The sequence below is a fragment of the Danio rerio genome, chromosome 14, assembly GCF_052040795.2.
Source record: "Danio rerio strain M-AB ecotype USA chromosome 14, GRCz13ab, whole genome shotgun sequence".
In the NCBI taxonomy this organism is placed as follows: domain Eukaryota; kingdom Metazoa; phylum Chordata; class Actinopteri; order Cypriniformes; family Danionidae; genus Danio; species Danio rerio.
Genome location: NC_141034.1, coordinates 26,793,092 through 26,820,478, shown reverse-complemented (window position 1 = coordinate 26,820,478; position 27,387 = coordinate 26,793,092). Strand labels below are relative to the sequence as shown.

Sequence of the window (27,387 nt, the reverse complement as noted above, 5' to 3'; positions counted from 1 at the left end):
TTGTACCTGTTGGTCATTGCCTGTCTGACCATTCTTTGTTAAATAAAGCCGTACTTGGATCCTCACTCCGTTGTCACCCGACTTCCTGGTTACAATTTTATTCCCTTGCAAGTCCTTTATTCCCTTATATCTACTAATCATTGTTGTAGAATGTAGAAAATCTGTAGAATGTAGAAAAATCTGACATTATTCAGAACAAGAAACTAGTGATATGTCGGAAATGCACTTTACAAATATGCATTTCTCTAATTTGGCAACAGTTTTTTTAGGAATATAAGTAACAGTATGTTTAATATTTTTATATGTATTACTGAAAATAATGAAATCAAATTTCCTGTCCAAAATATTATGATTAAATAAGAAATTTATTTTAAAAGGATTCTGTTTGCTCAAATGAGCAAGAAGCAGAACTAAACAAACAAAAAAGCCCATGTAAAAAAAAAACTCATAAAAAATATTGCTTTCATTCAGTTTTATTGGGAAGTGAAATCAATCTCTCCGTGACTTTGAAAGTGCCTGGCTAGTTTTATAGTCTTTCATCACAGACACACAGGTCCCTCCATGTTTCTCTGAGCAGTAAAATAACAAACGCATCATTCTCCAAATGAATTACATCAGCCTTGCTCCTGTTTTAATAAAACTGAGAAATAAACAGCCAAAATCCGGTTACCAGTTTGCAGAACAATAGCATAAAGTGGGTTTAAATGATTTACCTATCATTCCAGTGTAAGCAATAAGACAAGCTGCATAGTTTCCCTGTGTGCAGCCGGTGGCAGACTGCTCGTCTGGCTGGCAGTCGTACTGAAACTGGGCCAAACGGGACCTGTAGAACAAGCACAAGCAGTACATGTGTGGAAAGCAGCCAAGCAGACAGAATGTGTTCTAATAAGTGTGGCGGCCATACTGACATAATCATGGCAAGGTCCAAATCTGCTTCTCAAGATAAAATTTGATGTTACACTGGACATCACATGGCAATAAAACACAGTTCCAAAACGGTTCCTCTCACCAATAAATGGGATTTAACCAACCGTTTAGATTAATAATTAAGTCCCCTTATGCAGAGCTCGAAAATAGTCTTCAGATAGGTAACCATTCAATTCAATGCTTTTTTTTTTACAATAATTATCATTCCAAAGCAGCTTCACAAAAGGCGCACATCATTATATTACAGTCAAAACTAAGTAGCTGCACCGAGTAATATCATTGCGCCTACATTCTTGTTACATTCCTTGATCAATACACTATGAATGACAGTAGACATTTCCTACTGTTAATATATTGACCAAGAAGAAAGCAGCTTAATTTTCTCTTAATAAGGTATTAAAAGTCCTTAATACACAATGTAACTATAGAAATGTCAAGTTTTAAATTGGAAAAACATCAAAACCTTGGTAACACTTTATTTTCGTGGTCCATTTGAGTATTAGTAGACTGTCTGCTTAATATCTGTTGATACTGCTCCTTCAACAGACATTTAACGGACTATAAGAAACTTTGCAAGTACATGTCAACTTACACTAACCTTAACTCTAACCCCAATTCTAACCACATCTTTAGTCTACTTATAATCTAACTTGAATTAGTAGCAATGTAACCTAAATTCAACAAACAGACCAACAAAATAAATTGTGACCAAAAACTTTTTGGGGAGGCATGGGGTTTCCGGGACAAGATGGTCTATCCAGCACTCTCAGAAAAAAAGGTACAAAATTGTACCTTTTAGAGTACAAATGGCCCGTCACTGGGGTGGTACCCTAAAGGGTACAATTTTGTACCTCTGTTTAGAGGTACAAAATTGTACCTTCTACATTTGTACCATTTAAGGGACAATTTTGTACCCCCAAGGAAGGTACGAAAATGTACCTTCTTATATTATATACCATTTTCAGGGTACTGACCCAGGCATTTTGATCCTTTGGTGACTGCATGCACAAATAAATAAATAATTTTGGTTCGCAGATGTCCATTTTTATTTAGAAATGTAATCATATTTTATTACAATTCACAACTGAATGTGTCAAGTAATAAAATTACACAGCAAGTATAAACCAGACATGTAAAACAGTAAAAAGATCAATTTAGATAACAAATAAAAATTGTTCACTCACTGTACAGTAAATCATCTACACTTAATACAAAGACCACAAGAATACTGTTTAAGATTTATAAACACATTACACAGGCTACATCAAGTACTGCACTTTATAAAGTCCAAAGTATTTGTCTTTAGTCAGAATGCGCAGTCATAATAAATAATTTGCCATCAACATTTTCTCTGTATTTCAGAATGAAGGCAATGTTTCTTCTATAAATTGCATCAACAGTGCAGAAAACCAAAAACATTAGTAGCCTCTTCTTCAACATCAGTAGATTCTTCCTCAACTTCCTCAAGAAGAGTTGTAATTTGTTGTAACACAATACGTTTATGCTTTTGGTAAACATGACATGTAAGGCACTCATAACTGGAAAATGTTCTTTGATAGTCATTAGGACCACAAGTTATTTAAAAAATTGCTTTATGCATGAATGAGAGCAGTGTGCTAGATTAACTTGATGATTGTGATTATTATCCAAGAGCATTAAGAGAAACAAAAAACAAGGTTGATCACTCTGGTAACTGGAGTGGGTCGAGGCTTGTCATCGTCCACAGTTCATTCAAAACATTCCACTGCAGAAACATCAAGGTGTTCTTCAAATGAGATGGATAAAAATGTATATTCGTCCACACCATTAACCCGGCCAATCACAATGCCATCAACTCTGAAGACTGCCATGACTCGTCTTGTGGTCCAGTCGGTGGTGTCCTCCTGTACTTGAACTGTTGGATGTGGTGAAGATGATTCACTGTAAATAACAAAGCAATTATTTCATTAATATCATTGATGAAGAGAAAGTCAACATGCATAGAATGTGAAATAATTAATATTCACTGATTTAAAAAAAAGTATAACAGATAAAATGATTAATATAAAGTTCATTCACTCATTAATTTTTTGGCTTAGTCCCTTTATTAATCTGGGGTCGCCACAGTGAAATGAACTGCCCACTTATCCAGCATTTTACGCAAAAGATGCCCTTCCAGCCACAACCCAGTAATACAAACATTCATACACACTCATTCATACACACATTTATACACTACAGAAAAATTAGCTTACCCAATTCACCTATAGCACATGTCTTTGGTCTTGTGGGGAAACCGGAGCACTTGGAAGGAACCCACACGAACACGGGAAGAACAAGCAAACTCCACACAGAAATGCTAACTGACCCAGCCGAGGCTCGAACCAGCGATCTTTTTGCTGTAAGGTGACTACCCGCTTTGCAATCCTAATATAAAGAATATCAAGAATTATAAAATGCATTTATCACAGCATATACTAAACAGAAAACAACTTACGCACCTGAGTACAGCAAAATGTTGAAGTTTCTCGCTGAACAAGGCTGGCAACATGATAAGTGCTGCTGTAAAATCAATTCCTGGAACATAATATGTGGCATACAAACAAATATGAAGGAATCCATACAAAGCTAGAATTTAATAATATTAATCAAGTAGAGAAAATTTAGAAAGAGTACCTTAGAGTCAGGTCCTTAGCATTCTTCAGTTGATCTCTCATCTTTCGATGAATACCTAGAAAATAATTTGAAACATATATATGTGTACATTTATTGTTGTTTGTAAGTAAAAACCTACAAATTTAAAATAGTATGTAAGCCATTAAAACCATGGTATACAGATAATGAGAAATACTTGCATCTTGTACTGAGCCATGCTTTCATATGAAATGCCTTCACTGGTCTGATGCTGTTAGGCTGCATTCTGTTGTTCCAACTGTCCTGAAGGTCAAATGGAAACTTTAAAAACTTCTGGAAAGCAATAAGAGAAAATAATAACTATTTGTTTATTTTTAGATATTTATAAAATAGTTAAAATACTGTAAGGTATTACATTAAATATTACATTAAAGAACGAAGCATTACTTAAAACGTCGATTCATACAACGTGGTACGTTAATAATTATACATTAACATAAGCATTAACATAAGTGAAGCACCAACAATTCTGGACATGAGAGTTTGTGGACACTCCTCAACGTTAATGTAGACACTAAAATGAAGATGTGTACAGGAATACACACACCACGTTTGTAATTAGCCATGGTTACATAATCGCTCGCTTTGCTCACGGGCCGATTCCGGCTCGGATGCGGCAGCCTCGGCTCACTTACTGCTGCCCGATTGAAGCAGTCCGAATAGAGCAGTGAGTCCATAGGCATCCTGTCCGAGTACAGCAAATGGAGCCGGGCCGAGGGGTAAGTCTCCGGCAGGCGAGAAACTAGCCGGAACTGGCCCGAGTGTTTTGCTATCTGGGTTGCGATTATATTCCGCAGTGGCAACACTTATTAATAAAGCAGTAACGTAAGATATGAGGCGCGAATACGTAGGCGATAAAGTGTGTTTTTACACCGAGAAAACTAATAGCATATAGTTAACTTACTCACCTTCAATAACGTTATGTCCCGCGGTGACTTCAATATCATATTGTATTAACTTCTTTAATAAGCTGCAGACCTCTTAGCCAACTCCATCCTGCAGGCAAACGTACACCAAGCAGTCGGAGAATTTTTTCGCGGTCTTTAAGCGGGGGAAAGCCGAGGCACGAGAGTCAGACAAAAGCAGTAGAACATGGCGTCACATGTAAAAATGAAACTGAAAATATGTCATAAATACATATTTACCTGAAAAGTGTGGACTCCAAAATAGACTTTTCTTTGAAAATCGTGCGAAGTTCTGTGTAAACAGCCAGCATGAGCAAACTCGACCGCCTCAGTAACAAACACTGCCAACAAGCCGCATTCTTAAAGAGACAGCAACATCTCCACCTGAATGAAGATACTGTCACTCTGCATGATCCTTATTCTAAATCCCATTTAGGGTCTTAAACAGTAAGTAAAGACCAGTATTTACGTTTTTAATTATTAAAATTACATTCAATTCTACATTAAATTTTAAATATTTTTTGAGAAAAAATAACATTTGAATAAATTAAAAAAATAATTATTAAAGTATTTTATTCAATCAATTTATTAATTTTATATTTTTAAATTATGTATTTTAGTATTAATGTTTAGTATTAATTAATTAAAAATTAGTGTTATATGGTGTCTTGATCTTATAAGCTGAGGGTACAATTTTGTTCCTATAGGGAAACAAAATATATAATTGTACCTTTAAAGGTGCCAAAATGGTCCTTTACAGTACAATTATGTACCCAAATGTGCTATAAAAGGTACAAAAGTGTACCTTTCAAACCTAAATCTGGACGTTTGTACCTTTTTGGCCCATTTGAGTACAAAATTGTGCCCTAAGGACCAATTTGGGACCTTTAAAGGCACAATTATATATTTTGTTCCCTCTAGGAGCAAAATTGTACCCTCATTGTACCTTTTTTTCTGAGAGTGAGGGGTCTCAAACTGCTGCCTGCAGGCCATTTGTGACTACCCTCCTCCTCCCTCTGGCCCGCAACTGACGTTTAAATTATAACAAGATTCGGCAAAACATATGTTTTTGAATCGCTTCCATTGTTGTGCAGTCACATATAGCCACTTGTGGTTTTGACCCCCCACATAATGGACATTTAAACTACTGTACTATATGTTCAAGGAACTTTGGTTTCTCTCAGCGTGCAGTCAAGGATAACACACTTGCAGATTATTTCTGGGGCTGATTAAAAAATACATTGAAATATATGCCCTTAAGTGCTCTATTTTTACAAAATCTCTATTTTTGTAAACATTCAAGGGTCATTTGATTATAATCAGTTTTATACCGCCTGTATTTTGTACTCCTCTTCATGGCTTACATATTATGCTGGTGGTTAAAATATGATCATTTTGCTAATATTCGATTCAAATGGTCTTATTAATAGATCATTATATGCATATTAAGATTTGTATAAAAATGTGCCTTAGTAAAATTTGACTGCTGGCTGAATTGAACATGTTAAAGTAATGTCAATATTTTCCCCCTCTTTGTTATAGTTTTACAATAAAGATTGCTGTAAAGAAGAACAATTGCCAGTAAAGTCAAAAAAGTTAACTTACCTCATTTTGTCAGTCTCATGCTATCTGTTAAGCAATACTTGAGTAAAAAAAAATAATAATAATAATAATAATAATAATAATTATTATTATTAGTATTATTATTATTATTATTATTATTATTATTATTATTATTATTATTATTATTATTATTATTATTATTATTATGCCTATTATTCAATTGTAGTATTTTCATAGCAATTTAAACTATTCCTTCAATACATACAACAAGAAACAAAAAGGAGCTTTGATACTCTAGGGAAGAATGTCTGAGAGCATCAATTACATCAGGTTTCCACGTTTTTCTTTAGCTTGAGTATTAAAACGGCCCTCCTATGAATAGTCAGTCACTGATATGGCCTCATGCCAATTTGAGTTTGAGACCCCTGGTCTAATCTAATTTAATTATTTATGCTGAGCTAACTTCCATCAGAGATCGGCCAAATGGATTTTTAAAAAATGGTAAAACTCAACAGTTTAACTCTAGGTGACCAAAAAAATGAGTGTATTTTCTTTAAAAAGTGGAATATTCCTCTAACATTGGTTTTCTCTGTTGTCCATGGCTGTTCCACAAAAATAAAACCTGTGATCAACCAGTTGGTTTAAATGCCAAAATCATGACAACGTCTTTAATAAACAGTCCTCATAATCACAGCGTGCTGCTTTTCTTGCTGTTATTCACTAAGGCATCTGAGTCATTTAATCACTCGTTAAGAGTGAGGAAAAAATGTTACCTCACAACCAATAAATTTTTTTCATACCAGAACTGATTAGCTCCCATCGTTAATACCAATTAATCATCAACAGATGGATTTATCTTTGTTATTTATAGCGACAGACTGAATGCATGTGTCACTGCCGTATGCTAGAATAATATTAGTCTTAGATATTAGTCTTGATGAAGGACCATCTAACCTGCACTGCTCAATACTGAATTCACAATCATGTGATTTATCTGAAAACATCTGACTTCTAAAACATTTCAGGGTCTCATAACTCTGTCCAATGACCATTTATTCAAACATGGATTACAAGGATGGCGAAGAACAGCTTTTTTTCTTATCACCAGTAATATGCGAGTGTTTCTTTCTCTAGACAGCTATAGAAAAGCTGAGGCTTTATTTACTCTGAAAAAAGAAGTGCATGCAAGGTGAGTTGTTTAATCCTGCCGCCCACATGGTATGTGGCTGTCAAAGCCTCTGAAACTGACCTGCAAACATAGTCGGCCTTACAGATCCTCATCTGCGAGAGGCAGCTGGGTTTATCTTCTCCCTCATAGGAGCAGCTGGGCACGATGGTCTGTCGTCGTCTCTCCGAACAGGCCATGTCGCTGCAAGGGCAGAAAAGCAGCTCGTGGGTGTACTCTGCAGGGACTCTGTCAAAGAATCGCCGCAAGGCCTTGTTGCACCTTGATCGGTTACACAAACCCGATTTGGTGGAGGGCTTGATGCATGTTGACACATACTCGGTGCGCAGTCTCTGGCAAACGTCATCAATGTTGCAAGCTTTGGCCGCATCCAGGCAACGGTTCACTGTGCTCATCCCGATTTCAGAATCTGTGGAGAATTCAAACGTTGCAGTCGTTAGGACTGACTGAAGTGATTAAAAGTATATATACTGGCAGCTCATGGCCAGAACGGGCTATATTATGAGTTTTTGCACCAGATAGTTATAGGAACTACTGTAGCAACCAGGGCATTCTCCACAGAACTTAATTTCCCCCTCAGCCTATTTTCGGTGTTGCATTCACTCCATCACTAGGATCTCTGAAGTTACATGAGAAGTGAAGTGACGACAAATTCGATTAAGACATTTTATAAAATAGATAGCTGGAGGAGAGAAGACATTAAAAAGACGTGATTTCATTTTGCATCATAGATTTTACTGGAGATGTATATATTACGCAATTGAAAGAGCAAAAGGAGGGGGAAGAAATTAAATCACCTAAAGAGAATTGTTTTGTTACACATCACTGAGGTTGAGAAAAGAAAACAACACAGAAAACGGCAGCATTAGCCACTTACATTAGCTTTATGTATGTTTATGACTAGCAACACTAAATTATAGTGCCAATGTTTTGTATGGAAGGCTACATATAAATTGCGGGTGCACAATTTCTTTGCATCGAGATCACAATGTGTGCATCCACAACAGTCACGTTGCAGGATGTGAATTGTTGAGTCTGGACTATTGTTGACCGCAATATGCAGGATTGTAGCATCACTGCAGGGAGGAACAATAATAGAGTGAAAGTTTATCAGTTGTGTGTATGTGTTTTTAATGCATGTGACTGTGTGAGCGTTTCAAGATAGTTTAAAGCATTTAAGCACAAAACAAATGTACAGATACAGTTGTGACTTTTAAAAAGATTCACTGTATTTAATTATTAATGCAGTTAAGACTATGCAGTGTTATTTTACATCTTGTTATTTGGGTACAGAACTTGAACAATCGGAACTCCCCAGAAACCATAAACGACTGTTTGTTTCACATTTACCTTTGCTCAACTGTATTTATCTGTGATTGTAATATATTGTTTGTTTGATTTATGCATGATTCACTCTCCTACAGAATCATTCCAATCAGATTAAATTAATTACGTATTTCCAAATAAAGCAAATTCAAGCCATCTGGTGAAACTGTTCATTTCATTAGTGGTTTAGTTAGTTTTAGTTTATTTTTCTTTTGTAAAAAAATATTGGTTTTGTGTTTGTATGCATGTAGCCATCAGCCATTCCTTAAAACATACCTAACCAGCATATGCTGTCCTTTTCAGCAGGATATGAGAATGTTTCCTCTATGAAAAGTTTCCTCTGGTGCAAAAGCCCTTGTTGTTGAACAGACTTTTTATGCTGTCAAAGATTTAAAGTCAAATTCAATGTCAATGTTGCAGTCAAGATCTCAGCAGGTTGAGTTTGAGTAAAGACCTAACAGAAGACTATCTGTGACCCTTCAGTTTTATCAGATTAGTTTGTTAATTTTGGGGGTTCTATGAATCATGGATACAAACTAGTTTAAATTGATGGTTTTATCATTTTATGGACAAGACGATTTGCTATCAAGAGCTCAAAAGTTTAAATTTAAACAAACCCATATAAAATATGACAATTTATGCAAATTACAGCTGTAGTTAAAACTATTAGCCCACCTGTGATTTTTTTCTCAAATATTTCCCAAATTATTTTTAACAAAGCAAAGAATTTTTCACTGTAATTCACTAAGTCTTTTTACTATTTTCACTATTAATAATAAAATAAAAATACCAATATTTTTTTCCAATTGTCTACAGAATAAACCATTGTTATACAATGACTTGACTTACAGTAATATTACCCTAACTTGCCTATTTAACCTAGTTAACCTAGTTAAAGGTAGAGTAGGTGATCTGCCAAAATGCTAACCGGTTAGCATAACATCTTTGAAACAAAGTCCTTCCCCTGCCATCCAAAGCCACATCTCCTGAAACATGAAGGCGCGCACCTTGAAGATGACAGTAGACAACCCACTAGTTCATGTCATTTGCCAGTTAGAAAACTTTATAGCACTTCATAATACTAAAATTCCATTTGAAAAACTATAGTATATGAAGCACTTTTTTGTGTAGCAATCAAAACTTGTCATGATTTGCAATATTTCATGCATGCAGGAATCGCTGGTCTCATGCTCTCACTTGCTTTGTCCTAAAGCGACTACTGTATGCTTAGTGGTTGCCGGCGGGGTTCAGGAATTACATTTACTACTAGCATGCTATTGCAGACCAAATATTTAGAGTAGCATGGTAAACAATACAAGGAGCCCGTCAAAGGTTGTTCCACACTGTTCCAAAATGAACCAATGCGTATGTAAAACCAAATTCACCTAAGTAAAGCAAGCCAGGCGGAATAGCGCTATTGACTTATGTTTCGTTGTTAAACTTTATGAAAACCTTATGAACCTTATGAAACTGAAAATAGTCACATCAATGTAGCGCCGGAAGATTTCAGTGGCTAAACAACACTTCTGTGCATATAACCCATTCGTAAAACAACAAAATCTACATCAGGTTTGCATGACTAGAGGCCTATCTAACAGACATACTTCAACCATGGTGTCATCCTTCCTCCAGTGTGCAAAAGTAACTCCAATATTGATTCGGGATTTTAAAAAGTTTTGATTTAGCATTCGTTTTTACCACTGTCACTCTCTCATGTGCACATGGACGTGCAAAATGGCAGATCTGCATGAACAGAGGTTCGCAGTTGTACGAATCTACATTTGTTGACAGACAATTTACTTATCAGAATTATGTGAATAATCAGCCCGACAATATTTAATTAAATGAACATTTTTAGTCTCACACCTTACTCAGAATATAAAAATACATATAAACACTTTTAGATCATTTACTTTAAACATTACTAATAATTCTGACTAACTAACAAGTCTAATATTTCTAAGTTCAACTGTATGTTGGCTTAGTATCGGCAAAACACATACAAAATGAGAAACAGCACATTTCTCAAGCTCTTGATCAAACTGACATTTTGATTCTTGAGGCGGATCAGACAGCATAAGCATAACCATGCAGCACAACTGTGTAGAATGGGCGAAGATGAGCGGCCCTTTTCAATTCACAAGGTGTGTTGTGTTTTGCGACTGACAGCGGAGAGGAGAAAATGGTGAAAGCATCAAAAAAGATGAGAAACTTTGTATTTAAATGGGAGTTGAAGAATATGGGCTGACAGCCAATTTTTGTGAGGCATTTTGCTGGTCAGACTACAAACAACTAAAAGGATTTGAGTTGGATGCATCAAAACATCTGACTTCAATGGTTCTTTACAATCCCTTATGTTCTTTTTTTCAAGGCCAATTTTGGATGGATCAGTTTCTTTTTTTGATGCTATATGGAGTGGAGGAGGGTCCCAGAAAATACGATGCATATTCCTAATGTAGCATAAAACAACACTGAAGAATTTAAAATGCTGAGGAGTAAGCTCATTGTGCTGTCTGCGCAAACATAGAGTTTCATGAGAGAACTTTGCATTACAGACTTTTTTAAATTGGTTTGGTAATATTTTCATAAGCAAAAATGTACAAATTCCAATCCCCTAGTACAAAACTTTAAACACTTGTAGCACTACTAGTCATTTTTCAAATTGATGTCATTATTTCATTGTAGTTGCACACATTTTAATTCCACATAATTGTTGTTTCACAACACTAAGAACAGTTTACTAAGAGTTTAAAAATGTACCGATTGCTTGTAAAAATTTGTACCAAACCAGGCTGCAATACTACAGTTTTTTTAAGGCCCTACCATATACCTGGCGCAATAAGGTGCAAGACATCTTTGGCGCGACTTTTTGCTATTTTTAGACCAGCGCAACATAAAATTTTCACGTTTTGCACAACGTTGTTTAAATAGCAAATCCATTTGCGTCACTTTGTAGACTAATGGGTGTGCTGGTCTAAAAAAGAGATGTGTTAAGACATTTTGAGAAATTCGCTGTTTTGAGAAACTGAAAAGAGAAACTGAGAAGACTGCGCCATTGACCAACTAAAATCTGGTCTAAAGTCCAGCGCAGATTGCAATAGTTATGCGCCTATGCAGGTCCAAACACTAACACATTGCTTAATACTTACAGGATGTACAGCAATACACTTTTCTTAATTAAAATGTGACAAAAACTATTATTTTCTACATAACTATAAAACCACTACCTCCATGTCTCATCTTGTTTTTTCTTCAGTTTGTTCATGACAGTTTGCATTTGTACAATGTTTTGTACTATTAGTATTATTTATTTTATAATTGTTTATATTTGTTTTAATAAAAAAATAATAATAATAATGATTTATCCACCTGTCAGGTATTGGAGATGAATATGAATCACCATATGAGGCATAAGAATAGGATGTGTGTTTGGATATAACTCAATTTTTTATTTTTTTATCACACTTTGTCATTATTGTTTATTTATTAATCTGTTGGAAATAGTTTTGAAACAAATATTTGCACTTAACAAACTAAATTAAATATGTAAGCTAATAGATGTCTTCAGTGGCGTGAGTTTCAACCTTTTCCTTACCCCATAAAAGTAAAAAAGTAAAGTAAAGAGTAAAAGTAAAAATAAAGTAAAGAGGCTGAATGATGGAGGCGCAGATGGCCTTTTTAATCATTTTCTGGCAAAGCATTCAGTTTTTCCACTTACAAAGTCTGTCATGTAAATAGCAAATGCGTATGGTGTATGGCAACCGACTCTTAAAGGGAATGGGAGATGAGACTCTGATGTGTTTAATGCACACTATGCTCAAAACACACCTATAATTCATTAAGAGAATATGCATTAAGAATATGCATCTTTCTGTCCTTAATATAGAAAAAGTGGATTCAGACATGTCCTTAATGCTTAATGTGCTTTAGACTTTCCACCTAGATTGTTAAAATGGAGCCCTTGGTGTTTTTCCTGAAGCTTTAATAATAAAATATTTAATTTAAAACAAAACAGCAATACAACTTGGACATAAAGCATGTATAAAAATTAAATGTTGATAATGTATGTAATATTAATGTCAGGTTTAAAAAATATATTTATTTAGTTTCTTTCATTTTAGTTTGAGTAAGCTCTAAACTGTATTATTCAAGAAATTGTATTTAATTTTACTTAAAATCTAAGATTGCAAATCAAAGACTTTTAAATAAGATTTATTTATTTATTCATTTATTTATTTGTTTGTTTTTTAATTTGCTTTTGTGTTGCAAATGCATCCCATTAGATTGTAGAAAACTTATTTTTAAGATTGCTGATTTAATAGATGTTCTTTGGTTCTCAGATGTGGGAAGAATACGTTCTGCCGTCATTGTATATTGCTGTGGAAAGAAAATGTGAAAATGGGGTAATGTGGGCTGAGGTTCAGATAACTCAAATGGAGAGGCTGCGCGGAGCCACAAACCATTACGACTAAAGGAAATTTCTGATGATGTGAGAGGACGTCAAGAATGAAAATGAGATGGAACAAATTAAAAGGAATGCCGTGGAAACGTCTTTCCAAGAAATCATTTCCGCATTCTGATCAACTTCATCAAACTGAATGGCCTGCACTGTGATGTTAATGCAAAAAGCGCAGTAAATAACTAAGGCTAAGGTCAGTAAAACCTGAGAAAAATGAAAATAAGGACGCTCACGAAGTCTCTCCTTCTATTCCTTTGCGATTAATAATCACAGAATAGCCAAGAATGTCTGTCCACATCATTCACATAAGAGCTTTGTTGATTCTTACAGCTTTGATGGAAAAATCCAGCTCAGACACAAAGCTTCTACAAACAAACCGAGACTCTGTGACTAATTTCCATGGGACAGTTGAACAAAAACAAGGGCATAACTGAAGGGAATGACAGCGAATATGAGTTTCACAGCAAAACTAATGCACAGTGACTGCGACTTTCCCACACTAGAGACACAATTATGCTGCTAATACAATATTTGAGATGTTAATAAGATGTTCTGGACACCATGACATTTGGAATGAAGATTATTGTACTAGAGCCCCGTGTGTGTGTGTGTGTTTTTTTTTTTTTTCAGCTTTCGCCTCTATGTTAAATAAGTTTATCATTTAACAGAGGTCTCAGCTACATCTATTCAGTCACAATACAGAGAGATTGTGAATAAAACAGAAATTGAAATGAAATGTCTTAAAGAAACTGCAGGAACACTATCTGTGTTATGTCACATGTATGTCAAGCTATTACAAATGCTGTTTCTTTTTACAATAATGCTTTTTTAAAGTGCATTTTCTTTTATTTGTATTTTTTGTTACATCCATTTAGCATTTTAGAGTTTCTAGATTTTCTAAACTGCACTTTCTGAAAAATTATTTATACTGTAATATTATCTGAATTATTTCTGTAGAGCTAATGCTAAATGTTCAACTTCAGAAATTCAGCAAAGCATTGTCACACAAAATCCTAGCTGATCATCTTTTCCACTATCAATCATTGTCACTTATAAAACAAATAGTGCATATTCCTATTAATAACAATAGAATTTCATGTAGCTAGTGTTAAGCTGCTATGCTTTATAACAGCCAGTAATTTAAACTTTGTTTTTCTTGAATTACAGAATACAAAGAAAACATTCAGTGCCAGAATCAAGCTATTACCTTACCTGCAGTGATGGAAGCCAGACGGACAAACTCATAGCCTTTCTCCACTGTTTCATACGGATAGTTCTCTACCAGGTTAAGCCCTGCAATTACAAAGAGCTAATTTCAGCAATGAAAGTGTACATTTAATAATTCATAAAGAACAATACATTCCAACAATATATAATTAGGGTTTTTAAAAAGAAATGTGCATAATTAGTTTTTTTTTTTTACAATGCTCCTACTGTGACGTGATTATCAGGCACTGTTTACACCTGGTATTCATATAAACGATATTATTAATATGAACTTTGGTTGATTGGATGTAAATACAGTCAAGTCCATAATTATTCATATCCCTGGGGTATAAATAATTTTGGGCTTGACTTTAAATGTGATTCCCTTTACATCTGACATTCTTAGCCACTCTTGCCTAATAGACATCTAAATATAGATGTTTGGGCAGAAACAAAGCTAAATCTGCACTGTCAGTGACATCTAACAGTCGTCTAAAAATAGACTAGTCATCCAATTGACAGACTTTACACAGTCATTCATTTATCTACTTTATGACTGGTCTGTCTGTTCTTCTATAGTTGGACTTTTATCAGATGTTTATTAAACACACAGAATGGGCGGCACTGTGGCTCAGTGGTTAGCACTGCTGCTGGTTCGAGTTCTGGCTTGGCCAGTTGGCTTCTTTTAGTGAAGTTTGCATGTTTTCCCCGTGTTGGCACGGGTTTACTGGTTACTGGTTAGTACACCCCGGTTACTGTGGTTTTCCCTACAGTCCAGAGACACGCGCTATAGATGAATTGGGTGAACTAAATTTGCCATAGTGTATTAGCGTGTGTGAATGCATAAAACATATACCCAAATAGATGGTGGTAGATATATATATATTTTTGGTGGTACATCCACTGCGTAAAACATATGCCGAAACAATTGGTGGTTTGTTCCGCTGTGGCAACCTCTGAAATAGAGGCTAAGCTATAGGAAAATTAATGAATAAATAAACACACAGAAAAAAAAAATGTTTCCTTATGTCTCCTTTTGTTCACTTTAAACAATGTTCCTTATTTTTGATATGATGGTCTATAAGAGGATGCATGTGTTGGCTAGTCTCTTGTCTTTCAATGACATATTGCAAAAATAAGCTTGCACAAATTACATTTGAATATAAAGAACAATATGGAGACCTGCATCTTTTGTTTCTGCTCTGTTTTTCAAAAAATATGGCAAAAAAAAAACAGTTTTTTTTTTTTTTTTTTTTTTTTTTTACAGTCAGGACTGGTGGCAGAACGTTTTTTAGTGGCAAAGTTTAGATCTAATGTTGTTAGTGTGCTTAAGCAACACATCCTGTAACGTTTAGATCAGGGGGTATATTTGATCAGGTGGTCGTCCACATAATAAAAGCAATCATGTTGAATATTTTCAAATTGTAGCCGGCAGCTGGCTCTTTGCAACTCACATGGTCACCCACTGAAGCTAAGCAGGGCTGCGCCCAGTCAGTACCTGGATGGGAGACCACACAGGAAAGCTAGGTTGCTGCCGGAAGTGGTGCTAGTGAGGCCAGCAGGGGGCGCCTAACCTGCGATCTGTGTGGGTCCTAATGCCCCAGTATAGTGACGGGGACTCTATACTGTTCAATCAGTGGCGTTTTTCAGATGAGACTTTAAAACCGAGGTTCTGACTCTCTGTGGTCGTTAAAAATCCCAGGATGTCCTTCAAAAAAAAAAAAAAAAAAAAAAAAAAAAAGAGTAGGGGTTTTACCCCGGTATCCTGGCCAAATTTGCCCACTGCCCTCTGTCCATCATGGCTTCCAAACAATCCCCATATCATAATTGGGTTCATCACTCTGTCTCCTCTCTACCTATCAGTTGGTGTGTGGTGTGCGGTCTGGCGCAAAATGGCTGCCATTGCGTCATCCAGGTGGATGCTGCACACTGGTAGTGGATGAGGAGATTCCCCCCTATGTGTAAAGCACTTTGAGTGCCCAGAGAAGCGTTATATAAATTTAAGGAATTATTAAACAAAATATTAAAGTTTTGTTTTACATTTCAATATAGTGATATTTGATGGTTTTCAACTAGATGCACAGTTTTAATACTCTAATCACAGTGTATGTGTAAAAAACATATAGCTACTGTATTTACTAGTAAATAGTAATAAGAATATTTAAAGGAGGAGCATCTTAGGATTGTCACTCACCATGCATGCCAGACTGGTGGAGACTCCAGTATATGCTGAGACAGTTTTTTTCTCTCTTCATGCCCCGTCTGCACTGGCAGCGGTGGAGAGGAGTAGACAGCAGGGCAGACACAGCGTTTGCACACTGACTGCGAGCTCCAGGGCCGAGCTTCATGCTGCCGTTTCCAGCAACACACTGACGGAGGGTCCGAAGACGAGGACTGCACGTCTCATCACTTGAACAAGTGTCTCCCGCTATAAGACAGTCTCTGCTAGCATAAAGCAGCACCTGCAATGCTAAAAAACACAGGAAACATTCTATAAAGAGTGTTTTGCCACATGGTTTACTAAGTGTTTGGTGAATTTTAATGATCAAATAAACATCCCTGCAGATCTTCATGTTTAAAGCAGCGGTAACACTGGACTTTTCTCCCCATAGACTTCCATTCATACGCACGTGAATGTGTCAGACCGTAAACACAAGCTCGTGTGACAAGTTTCAGAGTTTGCTGCGTGGCAAAGTTCAAGCTCGGTGAACTCTGACCAGCAAAAATCGCATCACTTGACTGCGTGAGACCAATCGAGAATCAAAACATGACCTCTCTGGACAGAAATTTTAAATATCGACCAATCGGTCTCTTTTTTTTAAAATGTCTAATCATCTTGTTCAACCCCCTCCTTTTCGCAAGCTTAAACTCTAATGTGACCACGGCATGAGTGAAACTGCAGCTTCAGAAACAGAGGCTACTTGACAGAAACATCTCCAATTCCATGCAATATGAGAACCATCTAATAACCATCAGGTTTCACAGACTGCCCTCAAACACCTGCACTTCATTAGATACAATCACATCCCATCTGCTGTTTAAATGTAATTATTCACTTTTACTAACTGCATTCTGCTGATCTGGCCAGTGTTCTCTTTGGATAACTGTTTGGATTAGGTTTTAATTGTATATTGAAAGATTTATTGCAAGTTTTAGCTGAGTTTCAGTAAAATTAGATTTCATGTGTCTGTGTGTGCGTGTGATTCGTGTGTGCGTGTGCGTGTGTGTGTGTGTATGTGTGTGTGTGTGTGTGTGTGTGTGTGTGTGTGTGTGTGTGTGTGTGTGTGTGTGTTTAGCTTTACATATATTTCAGGATTTTTCAGAAATCGTGTTTTTGGCAATTAAATTAGGTAAAGATTTAGTCTTAAAGATTAAAAACGAAAAAGTTTATATCATTCTTATTTATCATCTTTTCTACATTTTGTCTTACTAATCTTTACCTAATTTCAATAGGTCTCTTGCAGTATTTGTAGTACTGGGATGCAGCTTAACAGATGATTCACTGAAAAAATCTACCTCCTGCCACTTTTCCAAATGATCAATTGACAGTTTTTAGCAATTAAACACTTAATTAAACACTTAATACTACTTAAAACTCTAAATACTACTTCATACTACAAACAGGGGTCGAGTTAGTGGTTTTGGGCCCTAAGCAATTATGACCATGTGGCCAAATGGTCTAAAATCCACATTTTTAACTTCAATTTATTTTTAATTGATTTATTTTGCTGTTTTTATTCTTATATCACTCAATCTCCCTCTTTACATTTTGTCTTAATGCAAAATAATAACAACAGCATGTAAAGCATCTTCTAAATGATTTGTTTTCATATAAACTATTCCGTTTTTTATATTTAAAACTAAATCTTTACCTAATTTGACTGCTGGAGTGCTCTATGATTGAGGGTGGGGGACACATTTGCACATTTGTGATGTAATAAACACTAAGCTTGTTTTTTTAGATCCTCATCATACCAAATATGACAGAAAAGGATGTTATATGTAATTTATAGGTATAGGCTTCTATGTATTTATTTGGGGACCCTCAGATTTCTTGGGGCCAAAAGCGCCCACTTGCCTTCCTTAATGGTTTAATCTGTCCCCGACTACAAATCTTCATTAATTATGTTTCGTTTTTTTTATTTTTTTTTATTTTTTTTTATTTTAGCCATTGTAGGCCTACTCTTCAATGCACAAAAAGTAATTGACGTAGAGTGTGTGTATGTATACACTATATATCACATGTACTGTGTATATACACACTACCTGACAAAAGTCTTGTCATGTATCCAAGTTTTGGAAACAACACTAAATAACTTGACATGGTACAGTGGAAAAATAATTAATATTGTGTATGGCTCTGATGAGCCTAAAAGACAGCATCTATACATCTCTACAATGACTCAAGTAACTTATTATTAAAGTCATCTGGAATGGCAAAGAAAGCATTCTTGCAGGATCTGCAGGAGTTCATCAAGATTATTTAGATTCATCTTCAATGCCTCCTCCATTCTACCCCAGATATGCTCAATAATGTTCATGTCTAGTGACTGGGCTGGCCAATCCTGGAGCACCTTGACCTTTGCATTTAGGAATTTTGATGTGGAGGCTGACTTATGAGGAGGAGCGCTATCCTGCTGAAGAACTTGACCTCTCCTGTGGTTTGTAATGTAATCAGCACAAATGTCTTGATACCTCAGGCTGTTGATGTTACCATCCACTCTGCAGATCTCTCACACACCCCCATACTGGATGTAACCCTAAACCATACCGGTTTCAATAGGTCTTCTGCAGTATTTGTGATGATTGGGATGCAGTTCAACAGATGATTTACTGGAAAAATCTACCTTCTGCCACTTTTCCAAATGATCAACTAGAAGTCAAGTTATTATTTGTTGCTTATACAACTGGCATAGGCGACAAGACTTTTGTCAGGTAGTGAATATTATATCACTAAAATTTGTTTTAAGTAACGCATTTTTGGTGTAATTTTAAGAAACATGGACATGACAGCAATATACTTTTTCCCTTGGTTTTTCAAAAGCTTCACATACAAATGACAACACTATCACAATGATCCAATCCCTTTTCACACAGATACATGAAAACCTCTAAAAATGCAGTATTATGCATGTCAGGTCAAGTAGTTTGTGATGTCACTTTGCAAAAAGAAACACTATGCGCAAAATCACAGACATCACATTTTGCACAATTGCTCTTAATTAGTGTTTTATAAGTCATACATAAAAGAAAAAATATCAAAAAGACTGTGAAATTTGAGGTCAGTAACACGATACGCTTCTAATCCTGGAGATATTACTTGCCATTGCCTTGAGAGTCATAATGAATGCATTTACATAAAATACAAGACGAAATGACATACAGACAGATACATAAAATATATTACAGGCTGCAACACCATCTGTTAATGCGCTGATTAAATTGCATGAGAAAAGGGCTATGAACTAATTTCAAACTAAATGAGAAAGTACATTATTTCAACATCTAACAGATTTATGCATGTGCTAGTGTTTTGAACTAATGACAACGTCAAATAAGAGGTGAAATCACAACCACATTTTTGGACCCAAAAGCAAATTAACCACTCACTGTTGAAAAGCATCATCGCATGATTTTGACACTGCTTTTCATCCATCGGTGTGCTTGTCGGTGATAGCCTGATGCTTTTTCAGCTTCAGTCGGGAATAGCAGAACCTGTGGGCTGATATTTTGCACCCAAAAAACTCAAAGGCTCACTGACAGATGCAACCATATGCAGACGCTTTTGTGGAGGCAGGGAAGGCGATGCATCATGACTACAGACGTGAGGATAAATCAACATGACAGCGGGCAAAATGAGACTTTCTATATCTTATTGGAGCATTGTTCAACATTAGTGCCTGAGCTGGATTAGGGAGGGCATAGTCTGATAAAAAGGGAGAAAAAAAAACAGCCCAGCCACAGTCTGATCAAACCAAACACAACGAGACAATTCATTATTTCAATTAAACAATCCTGTTTTCTCCCTTCCACCAGGCGAGGTTGCAAATTAATGAGAAGTGTTTTCTTAACTTAGTTCCGGATGCATGTGTAATTTATTCCTCTTCTTTGTCTGTTTGAGATTTACATTAACGACTGGATGTTGTGGCCGTGAGGGAGGGGATTTGATCTAATTCATATGGGAGGGAGGTAAAAAGTTTGTTTGCTAAGACCTGAACAATTGGCCCTTGAGAACGTCTTCAGTAATGTGTGATGATCATTTCTGCTCTAATGACTAGAACTGCACGCCGCGATGAGTGTCAGCTTTTTTCCTCATTATGCACTCAAGATCGTGTTTAGTAGCTATAGTTACAAAGCACTGCGTGAGTGTGTGTGTATATAAGCCTATATAATTGTTTACGGCTATTAGTCCTCGGATGATGCAGTCTCTGTGAGATCATCTGTAAAATCTACATTTTAGTTCACTAAAATTACCTCTATAAATGGTCTCTTCTGATGTGAAATTTAAGTAATCCAACAGTGCAATCAGTACTTCACCACATGGGTGAAGACAAGCATTTTTAACATGAACATATTATTATCTATTTATTTAAGTACACAAGTACTTATTTTTTAGCTGATAGAACTTAAAACTTAGAACGTAAAAGTGCTTTTTAAAAGATTTAAACGTTTAACTTGTTAGAAACTGCTTATTTGTTAGAAGCTACACTGAAAAAATGTCTGCAAATTTGTTGCAAACAACTTATATGTGTTGAATTTAAACAAACTAATGAAATGTAGTAATGTTCAACTTAATTTGTTTGTTTAAATTCAGCCCAAATAAATTGTTTACAACCACTTAAGGCGAAAAAAAAAGTTAATCCAAAGAATCATATTTCAATAATTTTTTTAGTATAGGTTTTTATTTATTAGATACTGGTACTTTTTCATTATATAATGTTAAAAGAACAGGCTCTTTTAATATTATATTTTTATCTATTGATTTACTCACCCCTAAGCAATACCCCATGTAGGTGATTTTTTTCTAATTATTTTCTTCATTAGAATATTAAAGTTGAATATTAGCAGAAATTGTAATCCATAAAACTTGATCCATAAACACTGTAAAAAATATTCTGATTATTATAATATAAGTCAGTTTACATTTCAGTAAAAAAAAAACTGACTGTTGTAAAACAAACAGTGCTGGCTTAAGCCTGTCCTGATGGAATTTGTAAATTAAATTAATACATTACAGAAAATAGCAGTTTTTATTGTAGCATTATAAATATTATTATAATAATGTTATTAAGTAATATCATTTATTATTAATATTATATATTACAAAGGGTGACACAGTGGCTCAGTGGTAAGCACTGTCACCTTACAGCAAGAAGGTCACTGGTTCGAGTCCCGGCTGTGTCAGTTGGCATTTCTGTATGGAGTTTGCATGTTCTCCCCATGTTCAAATGCGTTCCCTCCGGTTGCTCCAGTTTCCCTCATAGTCCAAAGACATGCGAAATAGGTGAATTGAATAAACTAAATTGGCTGTAGAATGTGTGTGAATGAGTGTGTGTGGACTGTGTGAACAGCTAGAAGGGCATCCGCAGTGTAAAACATATGCTCAATAATTTGGTTATTCATTCATGGCGACCTCGATTTAATAAAGTGACTAAGCCATAGTAAAATGAATGAATTAATTAGTTATTACATTACATTATTTAATATGGCAACGCAGTGGTGGAGTGGGTAGCACGTTTAAATCACAGCAAGAAGGTTGCTGAATCAAGCCCGGCTGGGTCAGTTGGCATTTTTGTGTGGAATTTGCATGTTCTCCCCGTGTTTGTGTGGATTTCCTCTGGGTGCTCCGGTTTCTCCTCACAAGTCTAGAGACATGTGGTACAGGTATGCTAAAATTGACTGTACTGTATGACTGTGTGAATAAGTGTGTGTGTCCCAGTGATGGGTTGTGGCTGGAAGGGCATCCGCTGCGTAAAACATGTGCTGGATGAGTTGGCGGATCATTCGGCTGTGGCGACCCCGGACTAATAAAGGAACTAAGCCAAAAAGAAAACGAATGAATGAATAAATATATATATATATATATATATATATATATATATATATATATATATATATATATATATATATATATATATATATATATATTAGTATTGTAAAAATTAGTGCGTTAACGCATGCCATTAATTTGAAATATTTAACGTGTAAAATTAACCCAATTGCATGTTTTTTTTTTTTTTACTTCCTGTTGTGGTCGACCTGTGTTCAACATGCAAAGAATGGATAAGACCAAGGAAGCACTTTTTGAAGGCAAGTTTCAGTATAAAACAATTAATGTCGCATCACTAGGCTCTCCAGAGTTTCATGCAATTTCAGGTGTTTCATTTTTAACTTTTGACTTCTGTTTTAATGGAATTTGATACCGCATGGTGAACGGAAAGAAAAACCTCCGCATTTCGTGACTCGGTGGTCCTTTAAGGTAGCCAAAAACCGCTGCTTACATGGTAGACTCTTAATAAAAGTATTATCTTAATTATATTAAAATCTGAGTATTGGTGTCTCATGTAAATGTACTCAGAAAGTGCTAGATGAAGTCGCGAGCTGTCAAAGATAGTGTATTTCTCTGCCTTTTAGCATGCACCCTCAAATTTTTCATTAAGTTTGAAGTGTTTCCTCCTTAAACACAATGGAAGCGTATGCTTTCCGTTGTTGTGTCAGAATCCTTGTGAAATACAGCCATACTTTAGAATGCTTAGTTTAAGCAAATTTGATAAACGTGATCATGCGTGTTGAATCTGAGGGTGGTGCTCAGGCTGCCCTGTCCTGCGCACTTTGTGTGTGTGTGTGTGTGTCTGTCTGTGTCAGGCCCATGCACAGAGCACAGACCCTTACAGGAGCAGGTGCTCAACGCGATCGCAAAGTAAAAAGCAAGCACCTCCTGAGAGGGGCACCTTAGCCAATGAGGCCAGAGGGGCAGTGGCTCTAGCCACCGGGCCACCACCCTGTGCACTGCCCTGGTCTGTGTGTCTGTGTGTGCGTTTCTTAGCAACAAACCTGCCGTCGTTGTCCGTAGCCACTAAATCAAAAAAGTTATGAATTGGCGTGAGATTGCGTTGCACTCTCAGCTCACATCATTCAAAAGAAAAGATCCACATTGTCCCCCAATAATGTCAACAGACTGAACTGTCTTAGCAACTGGATGAATGTAAAGGAGGACTGAGCAAAACTGTTTCTGCTTTGTAATTAATGTTACAAAGCAACTCACAGCAATAGAACTCTACAATGAGTGCAATTGTTTGTATTCAATACTTTATTATTATTATTATAATTTTCCATTTTCCATATCTGCAATGCCTGTATTTTGGCATTTTTTGCAGTCCATTTGCAGTTTTTTTTTATTGGCATTGATTGTTTTTAAATTTAAATGGCATTAACATGCCTGTGTTTTAATTTCTGCAATAAATATGGCTGTCAAGCAAGGATCTTGATGGTTTTATTGTGGGTATGTTGTTTACATGAAGAAATGTGTATTACAATTTAAACATAAAACTCTAATAAACAATTTTATTTTGAATTTAAATAGTTTTTGTCGTGTTCACATTAATTTTACATTTGAATAGCCAAAATTACAAGTTTCAATCTTTTAAAAAAAGTGCAATTAATTAGTACATTTTTTAATCGTTTGAAAGCACTAATATATATATATATATATATATATATATATATATATATATATATATATATATATATATATATATATATATATATATATATATATATATAAAGTAAAGATTTGAATCAAGCTTTTACACAAGCTTTGAATCTTCTAAAATATATATGATATCCTTGCAATAACATTTTCTTAATTCAAAGATTGTACTAATAAAAACTATGAAATTACATTTATAAATAGCTAATATTATTAACATGCAACTCTTGTAAGCTCTGTACTTTGACATATATATTCACAAGGATACAATAAAGATATTGTCTATAAAGAAAAAAATCTCTCTCATGAAATAAGGTGAAAGAAAAAGTTACATCCCACTGCTGTTAGAGTTTAAACTACAACAGAACTGCACGTTTAAGATTTTAACCGCCTCACCACAGTAGGCAATAGAGTTTCACTTATTTTTAACCCAATACATCTCAAGACCCTATAGTATATGTTCAAACAACAATTTGAACAAAGTTTTTATGTTTTGGAAAAAAAAATAATATGTTGTATGTGTGTGTGCATTATTGAATAGAGGGTGTGTTTCGCTCAATATTTGTCCTTCACAGTCTTGCGAATGGCGAATATTTCCAATATGTTCTGTTTGAGGGTGCGTGTCTGCCAGGTTCCAGTGAATGCCTATTCATGCAATCTCTTTTCAGATGCTCAGCTGGAAAGGCTTTTGCTTAGGTGTATGAGTGGAGAGAGATGTGTGATGGTAAAAAAATATATATAATGTTAGCCAACGAGTCATGACATACAATCTAACCTAATAATATTCGTTAGCAAGCGTGACATTTTCTTTTGAAATGAATGGTGAATTGAAAGCTGACAATATTGAGCCTTCACTAAGCTGAATGTGGACAAACATGAATTGAGATTTGATGCTTGATGCTTTTTATAATAATAAAAGCCTTTGCTTCCATCATATCTCCTCAGGGGGCTTGGAGTATAGCGTACAACTCATATAAACTACTTTTTTTTTGTCTTTCTTAGAGTGAGAATCTTTTTCAGAGCAAGTAGTATGATGTTTACCTCTTAACTACAGTTCACTTTTGTCATGTTCCAGAAATACCTAAGCACTAAAGATACTACAGATACTAAAGATACTAATATTTACTTGACAAACAGAGAATTAAAGGTATAGATCAACCAAAAATCATAATTTACTCACGCTTTACCTGTTTAAAACCTATGTGAGTTTCTTTATTCTGTTGAACATAAAAGACATTTTGAGGATTGCTGTAAACATGGCAGCCATTGACTTCATGGTGATTTATTTCTTAATTTAGATGTCAATAGGTACTAACTACCTACATTCTTCAAAATCAATTATTTTATGTTCAACAGAAAAAATAAACCAATGAATTTTATAACCAAACAAGGGTGAGCAAATGGTGAGTTGCTATTTTAGGAAAGGAAAAATATGTTCTGCACCCTTGTGCATGGTCTAACAGGATTGGATTTATTCTTTTAAGAGTTAAGTGTGTTTCAAGCAAAACATGCAATAAACTAATCAGAGTCTCATCTTCCATTCTCTTTAAGAGTTGCATAGCACCATGGTGCATTTGCTATTTACATGGCAGACTTTGTAAGTGGAAAAACTGTACACTTCAGTATCGAGAAAACAGTAAACAAACTATCTGCAGCATGAGGATAAAGATCGAGCCTCCTCCATTTGGCCTCTTTACTTTCTCTTTCTCTTTACTTTTAAAAGCCCCCTGACATAGAGGCATAGAGGTAGTGGTTTTAATATTTATGTAGCAAGTTACAATTTTTGTGACATTTTAATCCTTTTTGTATCAAGCAATGTGTGCACCTTTGTACCTGTATAGGCGCATAACTAACGCACTCTGGGCTAAACTTTAGACCAGATTTCAATTGGTCAATGGTCTATTTCAGTTCAAAATAGCAACGTGCCAACAATACACCTTAACACACTTAACTTTTAGACCGGAACACCCCTGAGTCCACAAAGTGGCACAAATGGATTTGCTAATCAAACAATGTGGGAACATGAAAATTACTGTTGCGCTGTTCTGAAAATAGCAACAAATCACACCAAACAGTTCTTGCACCTTATTGCACTGGGTCTATGATAGAGCCCTATCTTGCCTTGTTGTAAGAAATATATTTAGATTTTATGATTTGATGCTGAAACAATAAACATCTGCCAGTGGGGTCAGAAAAATACCTAATTTAAACGTAAAACAACACATACTATCTGCCCACATTGGCAGAAAAAAATGATATCAATTAGTGTGATTAATCAAAATCGAATCACAATCGCAATTTGAAATGTTGCGATTATCTAATCGCAAGAGGCTGCAAAATGAAATATGTACTATTTTACTTCCCACGCCCAGAGTGAATGCATGACTGCTGTCTGTGTGTGACAGTCTTACTAGCCAATTGAGTGAGCACACTTTAATTCTGCCTAATAAGAATTGCGCAACCGAACTATGCGGAACACCCACAATAAAGCAAACAAACAGAAAAGCGCGAACAAGTGGGAAGATGGCACAAGGAAGCACCTTGCTTTTTTGGCGCTTCAGAAGCATTAATAGACCAATTAATATAAAAGAAAAACAGCACATCTGTAATATGGGAATATCTTGGTTTCAAAATCACAGACACCAAACAAAGCCATGTAATTTGTAAGAGCTGCCGCAGAATGAGAAAATTCAACAATCAGCACCTAAAAAAGCACCACAGGCGGCTATATAAGGAGCGTCTTGCTAGAAAGTCAATTACTGCAAGTGACACTCAATCTAGTAGCAAGCAACAGTACAATTTTAGAGATGTTTGCTAATAAAAGTTAATATCTTTTAAGTTCAATTTTTAACTAACATCCACTGCATTTTAGCAGTAAGAAGCTGCAATACAGATTGAGCTGAAGTTTGAAAACAAAATTAAATCGCAAATCAAATCGAAATTGCAAAATCAAAAAATATATCGCAATTAGATATTTTTTCCAAATCGCCCAGCCCTATAATCAATGTAAGCTTATCTACATGCATGCCACATATATTTTTTCAGAAAACAAGGCTTAATGTTAATAATATTTTATGCTTTATGTCTTGTTTTAATGTTAAAACAAGAAACACTGTAAATGTAGGGCCTGACAAAATCAATTCACAGTGACAGTTTAGCTCAATATTCATAAAAAGAACCCAAATGTCACACAAATGTTAAAAAACATGAATCACACTGCTAAAGTTGAAGCCTTCACATGTGAAACAAAGTCAAAGTCAAGGTTAATTGTAGGCTACAATTACATGTAATTCAGCCAATCAAAAACACCCATCAAGTTCTACTACAGTCACTTTCAGTTCATAATTGTCATTCACGGCACATCAAATCCTGTGGACTTTCAAACGGCAAATCATAGCTTTGGTCTCTGTATTTTTGTACACATGCACACTCC

At 35.4% G+C, this 27,387-nt stretch overlaps 2 protein-coding genes across 3 annotated transcripts in view; both read right to left on the bottom strand.

The window, feature by feature from the left end:
* atp7a (ATPase copper transporting alpha) overlaps positions 1 to 27,387 on the bottom strand; it is an 813,718-nt gene that overhangs the window by 512,261 nt on the left and 274,070 nt on the right. The gene's annotated exons all lie outside the window — the stretch shown is intronic.
* Positions 1 to 27,387, bottom strand: part of gfra4b (GDNF family receptor alpha 4b) — a 117,420-nt gene that overhangs the window by 11,520 nt on the left and 78,513 nt on the right. The window contains exons 2-5 of the mRNA XM_087281465.1: positions 16,440 to 16,715; positions 14,252 to 14,332; positions 7,318 to 7,663; positions 714 to 823 (exon numbers count right to left, since the gene is read on the bottom strand). Coding sequence (XP_087137591.1) covers positions 714 to 823; positions 7,318 to 7,663; positions 14,252 to 14,332; positions 16,440 to 16,715 — 813 coding nt within the window. The remainder of the gene's footprint in view (positions 1 to 713; positions 824 to 7,317; positions 7,664 to 14,251; positions 14,333 to 16,439; positions 16,716 to 27,387) is intronic.